Source organism: Camelus bactrianus, chromosome 6, assembly GCF_048773025.1.
Source record: "Camelus bactrianus isolate YW-2024 breed Bactrian camel chromosome 6, ASM4877302v1, whole genome shotgun sequence".
Classification (NCBI taxonomy): Eukaryota; Metazoa; Chordata; class Mammalia; order Artiodactyla; family Camelidae; genus Camelus; species Camelus bactrianus.
In genome coordinates this window covers 8,935,919-8,956,433 of record NC_133544.1, presented here as the reverse complement: position 1 = coordinate 8,956,433, position 20,515 = coordinate 8,935,919, and the positions used below count along the sequence as shown (strand labels likewise).

Below are 20,515 nucleotides of genomic sequence, written 5' to 3'. Positions count from 1 at the left end.
TTGAAGAGCTTTTAGTCCCTAACAAAAATGCTATTGAGATCCAAGACATTCACTTAAACTCCGACCAAGCCTAAATGCTAAGAGCATCCTTGGCCAAGGATACACTGTAACAGGCTTACAAGTGGTTGTTGATGTAAAGGTAAATTAAAAATAAGTGGCTTAATTCTCCCATTTGAAAATAAAGGGAGGAGACTCCTTCCCCCTCCCTTTTTTCAGAACTTCTTTTTCGCTCCTTGTCAAATGTAGTTGAATCTTTCTAAAAGCTAAAGAAGCCTCCAGCCAGTCTCACTTCTCAGGAATGGTTTCTTAAGATATGTAATCACCAAGAATCACCGAGAATCTCCCAGTTTCCTAGGATGGTCTAATTTGTCAGCTGGCTCCAAATCGCAAAACCTACCCCTAGTCATAAAGACATGAGAAAATTAGCAATTTTATCTTGAAAACACTGATGTCAAATCTTGCAACCACTCAGCTATACAAAATAGTAAGATTTCTGTCTGTCTTTGCAATCTCTTTAGTGGGATAGCCTGAGGTGCACATCACATTCTGGATTAATGTTTCCTCAATGAAACTGCTTTCTCCCCTTCCACTTTTTTGGAGAGTTTTTCTGGGTTAGCAGGAAATTTTGTTTTTAATTATATTTCCCCAACATTAACTTAAAAAAAAAGTCCAATTCTCAAATAGTTTTCATGCCAAATAACAAAATTCCGTTTCTTGAAACTTAAACACTAGAGAAATTCTAAAATATGCTGCCCAACTATGCTCAAGAGAGCAGTTTTTAAAATAAAGATAGAGCCTACGTGGGAAACACCTCCATATATAAAAAGGAATCTGCACACAGGAAGGATCCAAGTTGTCTACAGTAACTCCCACCCTCCTTTTTCTAAATGAAAGTTAGAGGAGAAAGTGTCAGCTCTTTTAAGCTAATTCACAGTCAAGTCCGCGTTCTCACCTCTGAGCACTCTGGCATACACAGTCACTCCCTCCTCACGGAGGCCCTCTGGTGTGGGAGGGACACTGGGTAAGGCCACGGGGGATGCAGAAAGCAGTCTTTTCTTTCTTTCTTTTATCTTTCATCTAAAATCATCTGAATGCCAGCAGAGTCCAGTGTCAGGAAGACCAAGGTTTATCAGACTCCACTACCTCTCTCTAAGGTTGTTTCCTTGCCTGTAAAATAGAACACCTGACTATTATGGGGATTAAATAAGATTATGCACATTAACCTTGGTAGAGAAAAAGTGCTTGCACAGAAAATGTTCAATAAATGGTAATTTTTAAGAAACCACACTACCATCTCTATCTAGAACCACTATTCTTGAGTAATTCTTAAAGACTTTAAGGAACTTCTTAAAGAACCTAAAATGTTTTATTAATTCCCAAATTCAGTATGAAAAACGTATTCTCATACAAAGTTAAAGTATTATACAAAATTTTATACAGTATTTTTAACTAGATGAACCTAAAAAAACCACAAATTCCAAACTACCTAGTCATTATGAATTTACAGTGGAATGAAAATCAAACAAATTTAAATCACAAAACATGGTACATAATATAAAATAAAATAAAATAAAATAGCTTTTTGTCTACTAGTTCTTTTTAAAAGCAAAACCAAAAAATACTACATGCTACTTCTATTTGGCTTCCTAGACATTACTGAAAACATCACTTAAGTGTTTCTTAGGCAATGAAATGGTACACAGCTGGGCAAGTAATCATTGTCATCAACAAATAGACAAATTTTGAAAATATAAAATTCAAGAGAAAGCAAGAAGATAGGAAATATCCAAAACATCCATGGTACATAAAATAAATATTTCAAGGATTTATCAACTATTATTTTGTAACTACAGATTACAAAAGACTAAGGTCAAACCAAAGACTGACAGATCAAAGAGAAAAGGGATAATAATTTCAAGAATTTAAACACTGGAATTTTTAGTCTTTAGAAAGTTAAATACACAACAGAAGAGAAAATTTTCCATTTTTACTTTTAATTGTCATACCTGTCATTATTAATTAGAAATCCTTGCATCTTAATCTAGCCTACAACATTAACACAAACTACATTCAGAAATGTTCCCTTCAGCATTACCATTTATAACAGCAAAAAATACCCCTCCCGGCTCCCAGAAAACCTCTAAATGTCTAACAATGAATGAGGGAATGGTTTGGTGACCCATGGATGGTTCACATCACATGATGCCCTTCAACTGAGCCATTAAAAATGATGACAGTTTATAACTAAAAAAAATGCTTGTGTTATGGGATTCAATGAAAAAAAGAGAACATTTTTATTTACAGAAGACTGGACTGTGTCCTCAGGTTAAAGGAAAAAAAGAAGGGAGAAAAGGAGGAATGGAGGGAAAGATAATTCACCTCAAAACTGAGGATGACATTACCACCATTAGTCATTTCTCTTTCCTTAAAATTTTTCTGCATGTTAAAATTCCCCACAATTTGAACACATTATTACTTTCAGAATTAAACTCTCAAGCTGAGGATGAAGACAATAAAGATATACGATTCTGTTAAGTATTGGGGAAAAAATTCCCTTCTTAAGCTATTAAATGTGGTAATATTCACCTCCGTTTCTATAACTTAAACCACAAATTCACTAGCTGCCTATTCTTGCACTACTCTATGAAGCAAATTTCTGGGTTTCTCTAAAATCTGTAACATAAACATATTGTTTACATTTCAACATAATTATGCCTGAAATTAGATTTGTCCAAAATTGAAGTTGAATACAGGTCAAATACCATTTTAACAAATTCCATCCACCAAAATCTCCATATAGAAAGTATCTCTAGGCTGCCAGCCAATGGCCCACTTACTTGGTGTATTTCTTAAAAAGACAACATTCCAACACATCAAGATGGCAAAGATACTCACCCCTTCCCTTCAAGTTACCTATTATGACCTTTACTTTGCAGTTTTAAGAGAGGTAAATATTTAATACATCACTAGCTTTCAAGGTGAGATTTTCAGGTTTATGTTTGATTCCAAGTTTCTGTAGTTTACTCAACAGACATATTGTTCAACAAGTGCTAGAATTTTATTTAACTCTTACACCACCTAAGAACATCCATGAGGAGAAAGAGGCCACAATTTTCTATGTCAAGCTGCTTTACGACACTGTAACGTGAACAACGTAATAGTAAAGAAAAGTCAGTGCTGAGACAAAATGAGCCTCAGAAACTGCTGAGTATGAGGGATGCTTAATCAATGTTGGGTCAGGAAGCAAACAAATTAAAAGTTCCAGGCAAGAGGCAAAGCCCCCATCACAGCTCTGTGACCACCCCAGCTCTCTGCTCTCCCTGTAAACTCACAGCCTCCCCAGGTGAGCTTCTGCTCCTGGAGCCCCCAGGCCCTCTCCCCGCCCCCAAGCTTCCCTACAGAACCTCTACCATGTGACTCTCCTCTCATCCAGCACAGGGGTGCTTTCCACACCACTCCAATCAGGGCTTAATCACATCTTCTGCTCCGTGTGACATGGTATTGCTATTGCTATTGCTATTCCCACCTCCCCCCTCTCCCCAACAAAATTTTAAGATCTTTGAAAAGAAAGATAGCCTCATATCTGACTTACAGAGAATTCAAGGAAAGCTGGAAACATCCATTATACATTTTCATTAATTAATTCTACACTGAGAATAAACCTCATTGATCTAACCTTAAATGAACATGTATCTTTTTGTAGGGCACATAAATTCGATTTAGATACTTCCTACTTTTAAAAGACTTTGAACAATCCAAATTATTTTAACAAGTTTAAAACCTCTATCCTTGTCCCCTCAGGGCTGACCTGAAACTATTAATAAAGCTGGAGAGGCATCAAGTCAGACAATGATTCTGACATCATCCAAATATACCCATCCTCCCACCCTAGTCCTTTTTGGGTAACTCCCAACCTACAAAATTCTCTTCCACTTTAATGCAGTCTGATCTGATACTAACCCAGAAAATGTTTCAGCAACAATTTAAAGTTCTAAAGTTACAAGTTTAACTGGGAAAACCCAAAGATTCAAATAATACTTCTCATTAATTTTTCATTTTGGAAATTGTACTTTATTAGTTTTAAAATCTAGATAAAACTATTCAATGTCAACCTACAAATGTAGAAAAAAATGACAGAAAAATCACCATTTTTAACCATCACATCAGTAATGAAGACAAGAATCATTAATGGATGCTGAAACTGTTGGGTGAAGGTCTCAGTCATTCTGCCACAGATTACCTACTAATTCAAATGAAAACTGGTATTTTTACACTGGAAAAATCTGACAAATACCACCTTAACTCAAGAGACAAAGTTAACATTACCAATATTGGGACAAACTGACAACATGCACCTCCGAATGTGATGAACTGACAAAGGAAGTACATTCATGTCAGAAGTGCAAAACCTGAAGATAATCATGAGGAAAACCAAATCTGAGATGCATTTTACATATCTGGCTTGTGCTCTTCAAAAGTGGCATTATCACAAAAAGCTGAGAAACTATTCCAGACTGGAAGAGCAAAGAGACATGACAGCTAAATGCAACACACATTCCTGGTTGACGAAGGAAAACTGCTATTAACAAACATTACTGGGATGAAGGAGGATCAGAATATGCCACCTCAAAACATGCCATTTTGGCATAAAGATTGTTTTTGAACTGAAGGCAACAGAGAAACAGTAGACACAAGAGGAATTCTCTGCCCCCCAGGTCTGCATAAAAGCAGGGCACGAATTCCCCTTTGTGAAGGATTTCCCCGCCCCACTCCAGGACCACAAAGAGGAGATGATTCCTATCTCTGGAGACCCCATCGGTATATGCATAAACAAACCTTACTAAGATAACACTTATCTTCCATTAGCTGCCCTCATGTATGAACCTTCCTACAATGTATCACCCCTAGAAGCCCAAGCTCCTTTTCCTTTGTCTTGTCACTCCTCCACAATTTATAAGCTCTCAAATCTAACCACTTTGAGTTTCCACTTCTTCCTGTGCATCACCTGTGTACCTGAAAAATAAACCTTTTCTCCTGTTAATCTGTCCTTTAACTCACAGGCCCCATCAACTGAACCTAAGAGCACAGATGGAAAGGTTGAGGGTTTTTTCCCCTCCCCTGAGGGACAGCGGTGAAACTTAAACATCATTATCAATATTAAATCCCCTGAATTTGATAACTATGCTGTATTTATGTAAGAGAATGTTCTTGTTCTTAGAAAATATGCCTCGAATACTTAGTGGTAAAGGGCATAATGCCTGCAACTTATTCTCAAAAGGTTCAGGAAAAACAAAATGCAGAAAGACAGAGAATGCAAATGTGGCAAAATAACTACTGGTAAATGTAGTTAACAATAAGGGAATTCTTTATAGTAGTCCTACAACTCATTAGTTTGAAAAGTATTTTAAAACATAAAAGTTAAAAACAAAGCTCTGCCAAATACTGATACATGTTTGGCTACCAGCAGAACACAGAAAAATGGAACACACCCAAGTTTATTTCAGAGTAGTATAAGAAGTAATATTTAAAGTGATTTTCCCCACTTAAAAAACTCTTGTTTTACCTCTTGCTCCTTAAATTATTTGTTCATTCATTCAACAAGTATTAAGCATGACATCCCTACTGCAAACCTGGATTCTGGAGAGCATGATAACTTGAGTTCAGTTCTGAAGAGCGTGTAGTAACAGCACTAGTTAGGGAGTAGATACCACAGGACACCATGGGGTGAGGAGACAGCATGCCAAGGAGCATTTCAAACGGAAACCTGGCAAGTCAAGTTGAGGGAATTACAAGCAGTGTGCCGCAGCACCTGTCCCACAGGAGAACCCCAGACAATGAAACTGGTAAGATAAGCAGGAGTGAGATCATAAAGGACCTTACATACAGCTTTAAAGGGATTACAGTCTGGTCCTGTGGGCCTTTTCATTCTCAGCATACACCAAGGGTTCTCACGTATTTTAATCTCAGCGGAAGAACAACTCTATCCAAGGCCCCTAGACAAGAACTTCTAAATGCAACAAAGAGACTCCTGAACTTTATTCTTTCCTCGAGAGGGTGCACTCCTCTTCCTGGTTGCAGTCACTGCCTCTACCCATGCTGCTCTGCCTGGGACTGTGCCTGTTGCTGCACTGCAACCCCTTTTCCCAGGAACCATCCACCACCTGCTCCAGCCACGGAAGCACAAGAGTCAAGGTCACCCTCTCTCTGGCTCCAGTTTGCCATCCTTGCTGCCTGCAGCACGTTTCCACTTGGAGATCCACACTTTGCTATCAAGGGAACCTTCGGCTTTTCCAAAATTCAATTAATTTAAAAAGAAAAATGAAGATCTGCTACTGCTAAAACACAATTGGAAAAAAAACCCAAAAAACCCAACACCCCACACACAACCTCCATTACAGGAATTCGGGAAATATTCCAAGAAAGGGAAACATCATCAGAACAAAGGCAGTCTCCACAGGTAACAACTCTTATTTTGCTCAATTATGTTACAATTAAACTCGAACTACATATATTATAGAAAGAATCCAGACAAAAGAGGAGAGAAAACAGGCTCCAAACTCACCCCTTTGTTAGCTCAAGACCTTGGGCAAACTACCTCACCCCTCAGCCTCAACCTCATTTCTATACTGAGCCCTACATGGAGGCCAGTCCCTTGGCTTCTCTTCCTCCCCTACATAATCCACAACATGTAAATTTAATTCATTAGCTAAGTCAGATATGCAAATCACTAACAAATAGCTAAGATGTTCGGTGTGGAGAAAAGAATGCACGTATTGGAGACAGGAGGTGAGAGACTGCAGGAGTCACGCTGAAGACTCTCGGAGAGCTTCTCCTAGAAGGCAGTTAGACTACGCTCCCTGGTTAACAGATCTTGGGACTACAACGAAGGGGAAGAGAAGCAAGTACAACTACAGCAAACTACAACTGCTCTCATCTTTCAGAATATTTATAGCCCTCCTTAAAAAACAGGGAGGTACCCATACTGGACCAAAGGACAAAATTGGCAGCTACTGTTATCCTGCAAGCTAGTGTGTTTTTAATCCTGTACTGTCTGAACGTGAACAAAGCCACCAGGACACGGAATACGTATTTCAGAATTCTCAATATCTGCTTACCCATTATTGTAGAGATAAAGTCTGACATCTCTAAGGGTCCTATTGATTGCATGGCAAATGGACAGTGTGACTGACACACAGCATACAACAGTAAGAACATAAGAAGTATCCGTCATTTGCCAAACTCAATCTCTTGCCAAGGACGACCAACAAGCATCAGTCCCAGAAAAAAAAACAAAGTGATTAAAAACAAAAGAAGAGTACTAATGAAGCGCAAAGCTCCAGGTGACTCAGGGTATGAAAAATGTGACGAATCAAAAAATACAGCAAGAGAGCTCAAAACCTCCAACGGATTCCCTTTGCACTTAGGATAAATTCTAAAACACTCACTATGTATGACCCTAGTTAGTCCCTCTCCCTAACTGTGGCTGTGTAACTCCACCACCTCCCGCTAGTCACAAGGACCTGAGTACCTCCACCTCGCTCTTTCCTACCTCAGAGCCTTTGCACACACCATCCCCTGGCCACCTGCTCCTCAATCTTCAGGTCTCAGCTCCAGAGTCACTTTTTCATAAAGTCAATAGTTTCCATTAAAAGACAGTAAATCCATATATCCAGAGCCAATCCAGGTACCAGGCACGCACAGGATCTATTTGGGTAAATGAAGAAAGGCTGACAATTCTCACCACTAATAGGCAGCCCTTAGGGAGAGGCCATGTGAATACTGATTGTCCCCCTCCCAGAATGGTTTTTTTTTTTTTTTTTCAGAATGTTTTTAAGACACTACTATTTCATACCTTAACTACCTATTTTTATTTTTACTATCACTTAGAATCAATCTTTCCTATGCTCAATATCTTATAATAAACTTTAACGGAAAAAAATGTGAAAATGGGTATATGTGTGTATATTTGGGACTGGGACATTGTGCTGCACACCAGAAACTGATACATGTAACTGAGTGTACTTCAATTAAAAGAAAAAAAACTTTCAAAGAACAAAGAATATGTCCAATTATAATTCATTAGTCAAATTTATCCAGAGTGATAAATCTTTTGGTCAAAGATGAAACATTTAGCTTCCAATCTAATTACAGATTTCACATACCAACCAACAACTTTTGAGTATCATTAGTTTTCAGTGAACTTTGCCCATATAAATCATACTTGTGCCTAAATTCTAATGGTATAAAAAACCTAACTTAGGTGGTACATTAAAATCTGTCTACGTCTTCCATACACCATAACAAAGAGTATTTTTATATTAAATTATTTAATGACTCTTTTAAAAAGTTATAATTTTTCCAAGTAGAGCACAGTTACCTGGTTATTTTTACTTCTAATATCGATTATTTCTTGGGGCCACTCTAATAATATTTCAGATGAAATGGACAAACTCCTTGAAAAACACAATTTACCAAAATTAACATATAAAGAAACAGAAAATGTGAGAAAGCCTATAGCTTTTAGAGAAACTGGGTTATTAAAAACTGATTATTTATTTACTCCAAGCCCAGATGTCTCCACCAGAAAATTCTTCTAAACATTTAAATAATCCCAATCTTAAAAACAAACTCTTCAGTACAGAAATAAGAGGAAACACTTCCTAACTCTTTCCAGGACATCAAAACCTGAGAAGGACATCATAGGAAAGCAAAATTATAGAACTATCTCTCAGGGAAAAAAAAAAGTAAAAATACAGTATTAGCAAACTGAATCCAGAAATACATAAAAAGGATAATGCATCATGATCAGTTGTGGTTTATCATGGGAATGCAAGGATGGCTTAATATTTAAAAATCAATCAGTTTATTAAGATAGACTTAAGCTACAATAATTAAGACAGTGTGGATACTGGCACAAGACTAGACTGCAACAGAACAGAATATAAAAACAGAACCACATATAAAGTTACTTAACTAATGTCAAAAATTATACTGTAGCACAACAGGGAAAAATGATGGTCTTTTCAAATAAAAGCTAGGTTAATTATATATCCAGGTAGGAAAATGAATCTTGAATTCTGCCTCACATCATATACAAAAATTAATGCCTGCTGGATATAGATCTAAATGTACAAAGTAAAACAATAAAGTTATTAGGAAAAAACAGAAAAGTTTCATGTCCTTGGGGTGAGCAAACATTTCTTAGACAAGATGTAAAAAGCACTAATCATAAAGGGAAAAAATTAATACACTGGATTACATTAAAATTAAGAACTTATTATTAAATGAACTGATTAAGAGAATGAAAGGTAAACCAGAATAGGAGATATATAATCATCTCCTACAAAGCTATAAGAAAAAGGCAGACAAGCAAACACAGAGCAGGCAAAGGCCTTCACAGAACCAGGTATCAAAATGGTCGATGAACTTCATCAGCAATTAGACTAATGCAAACTAAACCACCAGGAGCTACTACCACACACAACAGAATAGTTAAAATGAAGAAGAAAGACAACGTCAAGTGAGGGGGAAAAGGCGGAGCTTAGTGAACTTTCACACACTGCTGGTAGAATTGTACACTGAAGTATCTGCTACAGCTGAATACACACATACTCAATAACTCAAGTTAACTCCATCCCTCAGTGTGCGCACACCTGAAATACGGACATATATTCTCCAACAGACATGCACAAGAATGCTCAGAACTGCACTTCGCCTAACAGCCAAAACTGAAAACAAGCCAAACGTCCATCCACGATATAACAGGCCAGTAAATACCGACATATTCACATAATAAAACACCGTAACTAGATGATGCAACATAGAATGAATCTTACAAACTTAAAATGTTAAGTGAAAGAACACAAAACCATACTTGTGATTTCCATTATATAAAATTAAAAATCAGGAAAACTAATTAAGTCAGTATGGCATTTACTCTTTTGGTTAGGGGGTGCTGGTTGCAGGGGTGGGTGTGCCCGGGAGAGGACATTGAGAAAAGGTTATAAAATACTGGTTATACATATTCCTTGACCTGGGCACTGGTTGCAGGCATGTTAACTTTGCGAACCCTTGTAATTTATGCACTTTCCTGCATATCAGTGGAAACCGATTTCATTTAAAGTTTATTTTATTTTAAAGAGAAGTAAACAATCCTTAATACAATGTGTAAAAATTCTTCATTTACCATGGTAAGTACAAAATATAAAAAGCTCCCAGAGAAAGAAGGAAAGGGAAAAAATTTACCTTTAGTGAGTACTTTTAGTCTATCATCTGGCTTAATCCTCAAAACAACACTAAGTATCATCTCCATTCTACATGGATTTGAAATATCTTGCCCAAGGCCATTTGACTAATAAATGGGAGAGGTGAAATTCTACTTAAAATTTTGTCTGAATCCAAACTTTTATTTCCACAATACACCATACACTATGGTCTCAAAGACGGTGTCTACTTCCACTGATTTATGCTGAAAAAGAATGGACCCTTTTTAAGATTAACAGATGCACAATGAATATTTTATTCTTAACTGAATCTGCATAAACACTTTACAATTGCTTTAGCTGTAAAGTCTTAGCAACTGAAATCAGCCCTGTCCATGGATAGTTCTCTGGGCCTTTCTAGTCTAGGAACATAGGTGCTCAATAAATATACAATAACAGACTATATATTCACCATTTTTTCCCATATCTTTATTACATTTAGCTGAAGACTAGGAGCATTTTACTGCTTGACACAAACACTACATAATAACTTATTTCTCTAGTGAAATGAATAAGTGCTACCTTAAGAGAGATTATTATTATAAAGAGGGTTCAGACATAGTGAAATAAACTAGATAAATTAATATTATAGAAACCACAATGTACCATGTAACCTCTTCTTCACTTGGTAGATAGCACAGGTAAGCATCCTGCCAGAGCTCTGCTGAGACAAGACACAGATTTCACACATGTATATATGTACATATGAGTGTACGCACTGCACGTGTGTGCGTACGTATGCATGTGCACCCACGCGCACGTGTGTTAGCATGTGCATGCTAAAGAGGCCTCAAGAGAAGTATTTAGTTCCCAACTCTTGGCCAAAATATGGACCCAACTCATATGTCAATAAAAACTTCCCAGAATTCTCCTAATGTTCAGCAACAAAAAAGCTAGAGGTTTACAAAGACTGATTATAAAATAATAATAATATTCTCCTTCAGAATTCTATCATATGTCAATGAAAACCTTTTTTTATAAATTATCCCCCAAAAAAGGACCTTTGACAATGTTTCATTTCACATGTTTTATTGAAGAAGGGTTGGAAACTAAAATCCACATATTACATAAGCAATAAAGAATTACTCTTTTTAAGTACTAACAGTGTTTGGAAATTACAGCTTGCCTTAACTCCAGTGTAATTTACATATTGCATTTAAATGCCTAATTTAGGTTGTTCTATTATTTGTTCATATATTTCTAATCAACAAAATTCTGCATTTTTCTCAAAACACCAAAATTATGTTTGCTCTTAGGTAAATAAATTCCCTGTGTTTATTATATGTAACAAGCACATATAAAGATTTAAAAATCAGGGGTTTTTTTTCTTTCTAATGTTCAGCTATACAATATACAAGACCCTGAAAAAAGACAGATAATCCTAGTACAGTATTATATGCAAAATATAACAAGTTTTAAAAATTAAAATACGAGGGTGCCTATTAGACACCTTTTTCCTCTTTAATAGTCCCAGATGCCTCTTGATGGGTTACTTGCTCTTCATCACATTGATCAAACCAAAAACTTTAAACAGCTCCTACCAGACTCTCTCATTCATTAACAATCACTTACAAGTTGTACTAGTTGCAGAGATAGATGATGAAAAGCCTCAACCTTCTCTGAAAGACGTCGCCATCCCTTCAGGGCACAATCTGACTTCACCCACTTTCCGAGCTTTACTTCCCATGGTTTTCGTCTTACATTTCCTGCTCAGAACAGCTCCCGAATCCATCACTCACTTCCTTATAATCACTACATACAGATCTTAACGCTCAACAAATGCACTCTCTCTTTTCCAGGTCTCATTAGTTTAGATCCTCAGCTTGAAATGGGGAAATCCATGAATAATTTGGGTGTTTCAAAGATTACAGACTCTAAGGAATCTTGGAAATTATAAATGTTCTCATTTTAAAAGTGAGAAAAATAAAACTAAGTCTAGAAAGGTGAGAATGACCTGCTCTTAACACCCAGCTAGTTATTCAGAAGTAATGCCAACTAGAACACAGGTGTCTTAACCACTCATTATTGTGCACCGTTCATTCGGTTCCCCCAATCATGTCTGCTTCAACTATCTGATATTCTGCTGTTCCTTAACCTATTACTTGCCTTTATGTCGATATAGCCTAAGTCAGCATCTATCGATGGCATTCAGCAAGGGTCCCTGTACCTCCCACAGTTGTATATAAAATTATGAATATGTACATGCACATTTTTCTGGGGATAAGATTCATATCTTTCATCAAATCAGGAGTCTCCAAAGAATAAGAACCACTGGGCTACATCAGTACGTATGACACATATATAAGAAGTTTATGCCGGTTCAAAATACAGATTCAAGGATGATGCATTTATTCATCCATACAGAAGAATGATGGTTACTTAGGGAAAGTTAGCAATATTTAAGGAACTATTATGCTTGGTATCACTATTACAGAAATCCAACTAAGACAGCTGAACCACATGATCTGGTACAGACGACCCTCAATACAGGATACTTGTCTGTGAAACACTGCTTGCTTTCAGCCCTTTTCTTTTTCATCTTCCATTATAAAGCTGAACAAGCATCTCAAAATTCATAATTTCAGGGGGAATCACAATATAATCAAATCACATTAAGAATACACCAAATTTCCTCTAACATACATATTAGAAGCAAAATAACATCACCTAACTTTTATCAAATGGTAGTTATGTGCCAGAACTGGGCAAAGAGTTTAAGAAACTCATATTTTTCTTCATAACCTCAAGAAGTAGAACCTAGGACCAGTTTTCAGAGGAGGAAGCTGACTCAGAAAGGTTACCAGACACCCTGTGTTCCTCAGTTATAAGCTGGAGGAATCAGAATTTGAACCCTGATCTCTCTGACACCAAAGACTTGCTCTTAAACATCCCTACAATGCTTTGATAAAATATTAATAATTAATTTTGCAAAATGGAAAAAGCTTAAAGCACCACTAATCAGAAATCCCCATGAGTGACGGTGGTGCAGCAGGATGTGTAAGAGAGGCCATTCAAGGCTTTGGATTCATCACGTTAAATCTGCCTCCAAGGCTGTCACCGATAGAAGGAAACAGAAATTCCGGAATTTCAAAATAGCTCAAAGTATTAGATAAGTCTCCTGTCTTTCTCTTCTCCCTTCAAATAGGGTTACTGATCTAACTCTTTAATCTAAGAACCTTTCTGCAACATTTCAAAGCTCAGTTCTTAAAAACTGAGCTCCTTCTCTCGTTATCTGAGTGCTTTAAGTATATTATTTTTAAAATTCTGAACTAGTCTGCTGACATGATCTAATCCCCAAAAGAATTTCCAAGTGTGTTTTCTAAATTCCTACTTTATTGCATACATCGAGCTGTCACCTAAAAAAGAACCACCACAACTATCAGGGTTAGCCAGTCTTAGCAATGAGAAAGCCTGCAATACCAGTAAAACTCCCCCTTTTATAGCAATTTTCTTCTATGAAATTCTAACACTTCTCTCTGTCCACAATATTTCTATGCCCCTAATCATATGTATCTCACTAATGAACCAGGCAGCATGATTTGTCCAAAATCAGAACAGTAATGATCTTTTTAAAAGCCTTAATATACAAGCAACATTGTTTTCCATAAAATTGTGTTAGCTTCTAAGTCCTTCAATATGTAATATAAATTAATTTATTCACTCAACAAATCTGAGCACCCTCCGTATGTCCTATTCATCCTTACTATCCTTATCATTCTGTAAACCTTAACACAGCAGGACATTTAGTGTCACTATGAGCTTCAAAAAATCAGAACAGTAAGGCCAGAATTTAAGTCTTTCATGTCTTATTTCTAGTAAGTCTTAGTGACATCCTCAGACAATGTTTTCCTGTGGCATCTGCTTGGTTACCTATTTGAAATGGACAGCAACTTTGCATTTTACAAGAGAACCATCAATTCATCGACTATTTTAGATAAACAGGAAACTCATTTTGTACTCAAAATTTCTTTTAACAAAGGCCTTCCTACACAACTGAAAATTTCAATTTCATCGGCTAGACCTCAAAACCAATGCTTTTCCCTCTGTATTCATTCACTGTGCGTAGACCACCCTACGAGCAGCCCCACTTTTTAGACCAGCACACAATCCTGAAGACCAGCAGAGAACACTTGGAAACTCCTGGCTGCCTATCCTACGCTGAAAAGAGTACATCTGTGAATGGACTGTTATTCAGCATCTGCCAAAGGCCTGAATGAGACAACTGATATACGAGGGACATCATCTGAAAGATAAATCAACTAAGCTCTAATGAATCACAGCACCAGAACGATGTACGCCTACACTGCTAAAGCTTTTCCATTATGCCTGAGGCCTTCTCCAGCTTCTTTAAAATGGCAGGTGAAAAATACTTCTCTAACATTTGTAAGATGTAAAACGTTTTCTCCATACATTGTTAATGTCATTTTACATAAGAATTCAAACGCTTATTCTTCATACAGGAGAAAAGTCTGCTTCTCCTAATTGGTATACTTCCTTTCATTAATCAATGCCAACTATAATTCGTCCTGCTTCCTCTTTTGCTCTAATATTAAAAAAAAAAAAAAAAAAACTTTAGTTTCCTGAAGATGCTAATTATCCTTGCCCAAGCATCTGATCGAATTCCCTCCAGCTCCAGCACATTCTACCCCTCAGCCCCCACCATTATTTTCACAGTCCTCTCAAACACCTGTCTATTACTATAAGACCATCTCAAATCTTTTCTCAAAGTAGACAAATGGTAAAACATGAACATCTATTGAGCTTTGAGAATGAGCTGAATTCTTGAACTCCAAAATACAGACCACTAGGAGGAATCGCCTGGCTCCAAACTAAACACGGACCTGGCCAGTACCATCGTCTGGCATCCAACAGAGCACAACATGGCCCCATGATGGATCAAATGAATGAATTCGGTCACCTGCCGAACACTGGTAGGAACCGAGATCATAAAAACAAGTAAATCTTGGGCCTCAAGAAGATTAAAGTCTTCTATTAACAAATAGTTCCTATTGGTAGGAAAGTATAATTGGAGCAACCCTGAGAAAAACCCATATTGCAATAAATTCTGAGTCTAGTGTTCTCACAATCAAGGAACAATCTGACCACTTCCGAGTATATACCCAAAATAAGTGACAGCTGGGACTCAAACAGATATTTGTACACCTATGTTCATAGCAACATTATTCACAAAAGGTACGAGAAACCCAAGTGTCCAACGAGGGATCAATGGATAAGCAAAATGTGGTGCATACATATACAGTGAAATATCATTCAGCCTTAAAAAGGAAGGAAATTCTGATACATGCCACAGTATGAATGAATCTGGAAGATGCTATGCTCAATTAAATAAGCCAGTCATAATAGGACAAACGTTGTATGATTCTACTTAAGTAAGGGTCCAAGAGTAGCAGATTCAGAGACAGAAAATAGAATGCTGGTTCCCTGGGTCTGGGAGGAGGGTGGAAGGGGAGTTAGTGTTTAATGGGTAAAGAGTTTCAGTTGAGGAAGATGAAAAAGTTCTGGAGATGGATGGTGGTGATGGTAGCAAAACAATGTGAATATATTTGATGCCATAAAATTGTACACTTAAAAAAAGACTACACTGGTATATTTGTTTACCACAAAAAAGGGGGGGGGGAATCTTAATTATTCAGATAATCAAAAGTCACCTGAACATTAAGGTCAGACGGAGTTTCATTCATTCAACAAGTATTAACTAAGGAATTACCTGCAAGGCATGCAGGTGTCTCCCCTAAAATCCATCTGGAACAGCAATGCAGCACAACGAAAAGAGCACACATGGGAAGACTTTGAAATCAAACCAAGATTCAAGCCTGGCTCTGCCACTTCTATATTCATCCATCACTCTCTGAGTCTTAGCTTCCTTGCATGTAAAGTAAGACAATACTAAGTCTGTCTCAGGGCACTTCTTACTAGTAAATGTTTCCCTTTGCTCCTTTCCCACAAGTTATGACCACAGGATGTTAAGGTCACAAGTGAGAGAATGTCTATGAAATAACTACTTTCTCAAACAAAACAAGCATCTCGTATGTCAGACAGTGGCAGGGAACAAATATCTCAATGCCATAGAAGCCATCCTTTCTCGAAAGCAGGACTACAGTAAAAGTACTACCCACTATGTAACACCACAAAATTACTATTAGATAAGAATCATGAGCCACATCAAAATAAAATGTCGTCTAAAACCAAGACAATCAAATTCAGCAATGGGAAAACCACCTCACTGTATAACTCAGACACAGAGCCACAGAGATAATCCAGGAGCCAAAACTTAACCTTTCAGTGTAAGAAGTAATTTCAGGAAAAGAAAGTCTTTTCTTCCCAAATTAAATGTGTACATCTTTCCTTAAAACAGAATTTTGATGCCTTGAATAAATCCATTAACCAACACTGCCATTAAATGTTCATAGTGACCATATTAAAAGCAATCTTTGTAGTGTTTCTAATCTGTAACATTTTATAAAATATGTCCTAAATTAAGTTGTGAAATAATTATATATGTGTCTATGTATATGTAGCATATATTATATACAATATATGCCACAGGTAGGTGCTAGCCAGCTTTAAAGACACTTTGCAAAATAAACTGATTATTCCAGAACCTATTTCCCAAAGATATTAATACTAAAATTACTATTCACTAACAACCTCATTCAGAATCCGTATCATCCTTCATCCCCTACTAAATTATTGGAGTTCTTGGTTAAGATGGGTATTTTTATTTAGTAAATTTAAAGTTTATGCCAATACATTTTCAATCCAGTTAATCTTGTATTAAAGCACATTAAAAAAATTTTTTTTCCAATTTCCTTAACTCCTAATTTGTGCCCTTTTCCACTCACAGAGTGTGCTGCACTTGAAAACAAGCAACCCGAAGACAACTGGAAATCAGGACTGTGAAGACTCAGAAAAGTCAAAGACCGAAGCACCTCAAGAAGCGGAGACTTCAAAGTAATACTTTTAAATTAGATGAATGTTTTTAAACTGTGACAATCACAATACTTAGACTGATCATATGGGTCGGTACCGTGTCCCTTTAAGCACGACTTTCTTCACAAAAGCACTAACTGAACACTGCATAGCAAGGACTCGTCTCTGTTTTTGCAAATCTTCGGGCTATTAAAGATACATTAAGTGGTCTGTTTGCTCTGTGCTGCAGGCATAGCCCTGGGGCAGCTCAGCTTTTCTGGAAAAGCTACAAAAAAAAAATCTCATGTGCTAACCTGAAACGTACACTGATTTTCCAAAGATTAAAACCCCTTAAGAAAGCCTCCTTTGCAGGCTCCAGGCGTTGTGGCACAAAAACATTGGAGAGGAGGGGCGAAAAGATGGCCTCGGCCACCCATCCCTGGGGACCCAGATCTGGTCACCTGCCAATAAACACGAACAATCCTCGCCGGGCGCGCCCCGAAGGCTCTCGCTTTCCTGCCAACACGGGCGGCCCGGCTTCCTCCCCTCCCGCCCCTCTCGAAAGTGTCCACAGACGAGGCCCAGCGCAGCCACCGCCACCACGCGGGGTCCCGAGGATGCTCCCGAGACGCCGCCGCTAATTCTGCACCACCGTCGTGTGCGTAACCGGACCTGTCAAATCCCTGCTCTTCAGGGGCCGGAGCAAGCGGCGAGGACCCGCTCCACTCCGGGTGCGGAGGCGCCCGCGTCCCCATCCGGTGCCAGGGCGACCGCACAAAGTCCCTCCGAAGCGCTGACTTGGGAGGCGCGCCAGGGTCGGGGAGGCGCAGAGCACGGCGAGGCGGACGCCGGCCCCGCAGGCCGCGCCGCTTGGGACCCGGCGAGGCCGCGCCATCGCCCCGCGCGGGTCTCCCCACCGCGGGCCCTGGGCCCGGGCGCCCACGCGGGCCTCCGCGCAGAGGCGGGCGCGGGGCCGGGCGGGGCCGCTCCCCGCCCCGGACACAAAGCGGCTCCGCGGGAGCCCGCCTCACCTGCAGCACGGGGCGCCGCGGGCCTTCGAGAACCATCGGACCCCGCTCCGGCGCGCGCGTCACAGCCCAGGCCTCTCGGTGCTGCCCGGCGCCGCCGCCGCCATTTCCTCCCGCCTGCCGTCGCCTCGTCCCCGCTGTCAGGTTACTCCATTCACCTGGGCCTGGAGCAGCCTGCGCCGCGCCGCGCCGCGCCTCTGCCTCGACCCCTCCCGCCGGCGCCTGCGGAGACTGCGCAGCGCCCGGCTCGCCCGCAGCCCGCGCACGGCCCGCGGCAACAGCGCACAGCCGCTTGGAGAATCCCACCGGTGCCCGCACCGCCCCTCCGCGCCCCCACGCTCGGCTCGCCCCGCGCCGGCATGAGAGCGAGCCTGTGATTGGACAGAGCGCGGCGGTGAAAGGTTAATCCCGGCCCCCCAGCCACTCAGGAGCCGGGAGACAGTGGACGCGGGCGTCGGAGGCCCTGGCGGCGTTTGCGGCCCAGAGCCCGGACGGGACCCGGACGTTCCTCCGCCTGCGGCCAGGCTCCTTCGCCGCCCTTCGGGGCCCGCGCGCCGGGCTTGCGGACGCTCGCTCGGCTTGGCCAAATCTGCTGGCTCCCGGGATTCGCCCGCCTCCATTGTTGCCCCTTCTGGAATTTCGGCCTTTAAACGTGGCCCTTCCCCACGGCCGTAATTGTTCTCCGGACGGCTCGGCGCTGCTTTTACCAACCCCCTGCCCTTTTTAAAGGACCTTCCCACTCGTCTGCTTGCCCCCCGCATTAGTGGTGTAAGGCCCTCCGCATTTGGGGAGACAACCCCTCTCCTCCCCCCCCCACCCCGGAAATTGGGATAATCACAAAATAAGATGGGGATACCGGCCCTATTTATGTAAATTGTTCATTTGCATAAGGTTGGAACTGTGTGTCTAGTAGCTGTGAATTAAAATATGGGGGTCGAATAAGTGATTGGCTGAAAGAAAATCCTATTAATTTGTCCTACAATGTAGGCATATTTTCCAGAAGACTACCTGATAGACTGATTTACTCCAGACGAGGTAGGGTAACAGCAACCACGCTTCTGCCCCGAAGAGTTAGCACTTAGCACCTACTAGGTGCTAGACTTTGTCTAGGGCCACGCTGTTCCATCCAGCAGCCGCCAGCCCCGTGTGGCTACTGCGCACTTAAAATATGGCTAGTCCTAATTGAGCTGTGATGGCTGGAGCTCAGATGTGTGTGTTTTTTTTACCAAAAAAAGATGTAAAGCGGCTCTCTCATGTTTATTATGTTGATTATGTGTTGAAGTGATAATATTTTTGACGTATCGGGATAAACAGTGGTTTCATTTGTTTTTATTTTTTTAATGTAAGTACTAGAAAGTGTTTAATGTCTTACGTGGCCAGCATTCTGTTGCTATTGGACCAGGCTGTTGTGAGCTGTGATTTTTATGTGTACCCTGTGAGGCACATGCTGTAACTGCCCCCCACTTGAACCGATGAAGAAAATTTGTAACCTCCAGCAAGTAAGCTGCTAATAAGTGAATAACTGACATTTGAACCCAGGCGTTCTGGCTCCGGGGCTGGTGTATTCAGTCACTACAGTGGTCAAATTTTGATCATGTATTTACTGTGAATTGGCTAGAAGTTTCACATAAACGTAGAATGATCATGGGCAAAATTAGGAAGTAGTAAGAATGCTCTTAGCAGACCTCTACAAAAAGAACATTTTTTATATATCGAACACTTACACTGCACTGCGGGCAACAGACCTCCCCAGTAATATAAGCGGAGGCTTTTTGGAGATAATCCTTTATGAGAAGGATGGCCTCTCAGGGTGGGAATGGGCCCTGGGGTTCACTAGCAGTGGAAATTTGTGAGCAGGTAAAATTTTCATCCCCTCCTGCTGTCCTCTCAATCTACTCAAGACTAGCTGAGCTTCGCCATCAGCAGGTTTGTCTGATTTTTATCAATTTTTTGGAATTTTTAGAATAAATAGTACATGCATATGGTTCATTCACCAGAAAGCATAAAAAGGTATAGAGTAAAAAGAATCTCTCCCCTACCTCTGTCTCCATGTTCCAAATTGGGAACCACTGTTTCTTGCTCATTCTCTTAGAGAATTTTTTTATGCAATACACGCCAAGACATTCCTCATTTGAAAAAAAAAATGGCAGTGTGCTTACACATTTACTATACCTTGTTTTTTTAAATTAACATATCAAGAATATATGTCAATAGCAATATATACAGAGCTCTTCACTTTTTTCAATCCTTATAATATTTTATTGCAGAGATGTGCTCATAATTTATTTAATCAGT

The 20,515-nt window shown here is 39.7% G+C and overlaps 1 protein-coding gene across 7 annotated transcripts in view; it reads right to left on the bottom strand.

Annotated features, from left to right (window-relative positions):
- DICER1 (dicer 1, ribonuclease III) overlaps positions 1-18,526 on the bottom strand; it is a 68,886-nt gene extending 50,360 nt beyond the window's left edge. For 3 of the 7 annotated variants that reach the window (XM_074365076.1, XM_074365080.1, XM_074365081.1), the window contains exons 1-2: positions 18,224-18,526; positions 953-1,167 (exon numbers count right to left, since the gene is read on the bottom strand). Coding sequence is in view for 1 of the 7 variants with exons in the window: in XM_074365079.1 (XP_074221180.1) it covers positions 18,224-18,259 (36 nt within the window). In the remaining 6 variants the exon portion in view is untranslated. The remainder of the gene's footprint in view (positions 1-952; positions 1,168-18,223) is intronic. The other 4 variants (XM_074365077.1, XM_074365075.1, XM_074365079.1 and 1 more) reach the window with 2 other exon arrangements.
- Between the last annotated feature and the right edge of the window lie 1,989 nt (positions 18,527-20,515).